Genomic DNA, 2,244 nt, shown 5'->3' on the forward strand with positions numbered 1-2,244 from the left:
CTTACAGCGGCCGGCGGTGGTGACGGTGACGCTGCGTGGACAGAAGACAGCATCAAGCTGTGTCTGTACCTGTGTCTGCTACATGTCCACTGACCTGTCCTTACATTGTCTACTTACAGCGGCCGGCGGTGGTGACGGTGACGCTGCGTGGACAGAAGACAGCATCAAGCTGTGTCTGTACCTGTGTCTGCTACATGTCCACTGACCTGTCCTTACATTGTCTACTTACAGCGGCCGGCGGCGGTGACGGTGGTGACGCAGCGTGGACAGAGGACAGCATCAAGCTGTGTCTGTACCTGTGTCCGCTACATGTCCACTGATCTGTCCTTACATGGTCTACTTACAGCGGCCGGCGGCGGTGACGGTGGTGACGCAGCGTGGACAGAGGATAGCATCAAGCTTTGTCTGTACCTGGTGCTGGCACTGCTGCCTGACAACCACGCTCTCATCCACGAGCTAGCAGCAGTCTACACGGCGGCGGTCGCTGACATCAAACGCACCATACTGAGAGTGCTTGAAGCTCCGGTGAGAGAGGGGGCGCCATCGTGCAGGGAGCGAGACTTGGAGGGCGGAGCGGTCGATTATCTTGAAACGAAACAGAAGTTGTCGAAATTCATTTACGAAGGAATTTCTTATTCATTTGATCGGGAACCAAAGGGTTCATTTTCCAACGTGTCGCAGTTGGATTTTTTAATACAAAAATTACGCTTTAGGATACATGTGTAAGCTATCCACCTTGATGGGTTCCCGTGATTTATGAGAATACTTGTCGTACAGGTTAAGGGCATGGGTATGAACTTGCCCTCACCTGCTAATTAATTTCTACCTATACAGGGGAAAGGCATGAACATGAATTCACCCTCACCTGCTAATTAACTTCTCCCTTATACAGGTGAAGAGCATAGACATTATTATCCATCACCTGTTAATTAACTTCTCCCATGTACATGTGAAGGGCATAGACATTAATACCCCTCACCTGCAAATTAACTTCTACCTGCACAGGTGAAGGGCATGAACATGAATTCGCCCTCACCTGCTAATGAAATTCTACCTGTACAGGTGAAGGGCATGGGCATGAATTCTCCGGAGCTGCTGCTATTGGTGGAGAATTGTCCGAAGGGAGCGGAGACCCTGGTCACCCGCATCATCCACATCCTCACCGATAAATGTACGTCCCTCCTCCCTCATCACGCTCTCCCCTCTCTGTGTGGCTGAACGAACTCTGTGTGTATGAGTTCATCACGTATTCTACAATTATTGCCCGGTTGCATAGCCAACATGGAGTTTTGCGGACCGGGAAAGTTGAAAGTCTTTCCAAGGTTCAAGCACAAGTTTAAACGAGATTAGATGAAATCGTTCAGTCGCGAAATTGTTAAATCGTCCGGATTAAAACGAAGCGCGTCATATTTCGATTTGTTGGACGGATGATAATCGAATCGTTTGCAATGATGATGATGATGATGATGATGATGATGATGATGAGCGTGTTGTTGCTATGGTAGCGCCCCCGTCGCAGCAGCTGGTGGAGCGTGTGCGAGACCTCTATCACAAGCGTGTATCTGATGTCAGGTTCCTCATCCCCGTCCTTACGGGCCTCTCAAAGGTAACGCAGCCGCCGCGACACTGCTATCATTATTATATAGTTTATTGTTTAGTATTTATTATAATTTGTTATTAGTATTATAGTGTATTGATGTTATTTGTTATTATTAATTTATCGTTTTTAGCTCATCTGATGTAGGCAGATGCAGCTTGTAGAATCACATGATCGTGCGTCCCTCCGTGCGTCCGTCTGTCCGTCAACAGTTGGGCACAAATCTTAACCGCTTGACGTACGGTCACGATATTCGGGACGTGGGGGGGGGGATCGTGAAAAGGACTCAGAATGACAAATTTGGGGGTCAAGGGTCAAAGGTCAAGATGTGTAAACGGAGGGGGAATATTTTCCCCTTAGCTTAAGGTATAGGAGGAAATACGGAATTGCGGCACAAATCTTAACGGCTCGACGTACGGTCACGATATTCGGGACGTGGGGGGAGGGATCGTGAAAAGGACTCAAAATGTCAAATTTGGGGGTCAAGGGTCAACGGTCAAGATGTGTAAACGGAGGAGGAATATTTTCCCCCTAACTTAAGGTATAGGAGGAAATTTATACGGAATAGCGGCACAAATCTTAACGGCTCGACCTATGCTCTTAATATTCAGTGTATAGTGTGATGGGCAGGAAACACATCACCAGTG

The 2,244-nt window shown here is 48.1% G+C and overlaps 1 protein-coding gene across 1 annotated transcript in view; it reads left to right on the top strand.

The window, feature by feature from the left end:
* Positions 1–2,244, top strand: part of LOC106818103 (symplekin-like) — a gene marked incomplete at its 3' end in the record, with an annotated part of 13,923 nt that overhangs the window by 8,418 nt on the left and 3,261 nt on the right. Inside the window, exons 9-11 of the mRNA XM_014822821.1 lie at positions 232–525; positions 1,063–1,171; positions 1,506–1,606. Coding sequence (XP_014678307.1) covers positions 232–525; positions 1,063–1,171; positions 1,506–1,606 — 504 coding nt within the window. The remainder of the gene's footprint in view (positions 1–231; positions 526–1,062; positions 1,172–1,505; positions 1,607–2,244) is intronic.

Source organism: Priapulus caudatus, unplaced genomic scaffold (assembly GCF_000485595.1).
Source record: "Priapulus caudatus unplaced genomic scaffold, Priapulus_caudatus-5.0.1 Scaffold2027, whole genome shotgun sequence".
Taxonomy (NCBI): Eukaryota; Metazoa; Priapulida; class Priapulimorpha; order Priapulimorphida; family Priapulidae; genus Priapulus; species Priapulus caudatus.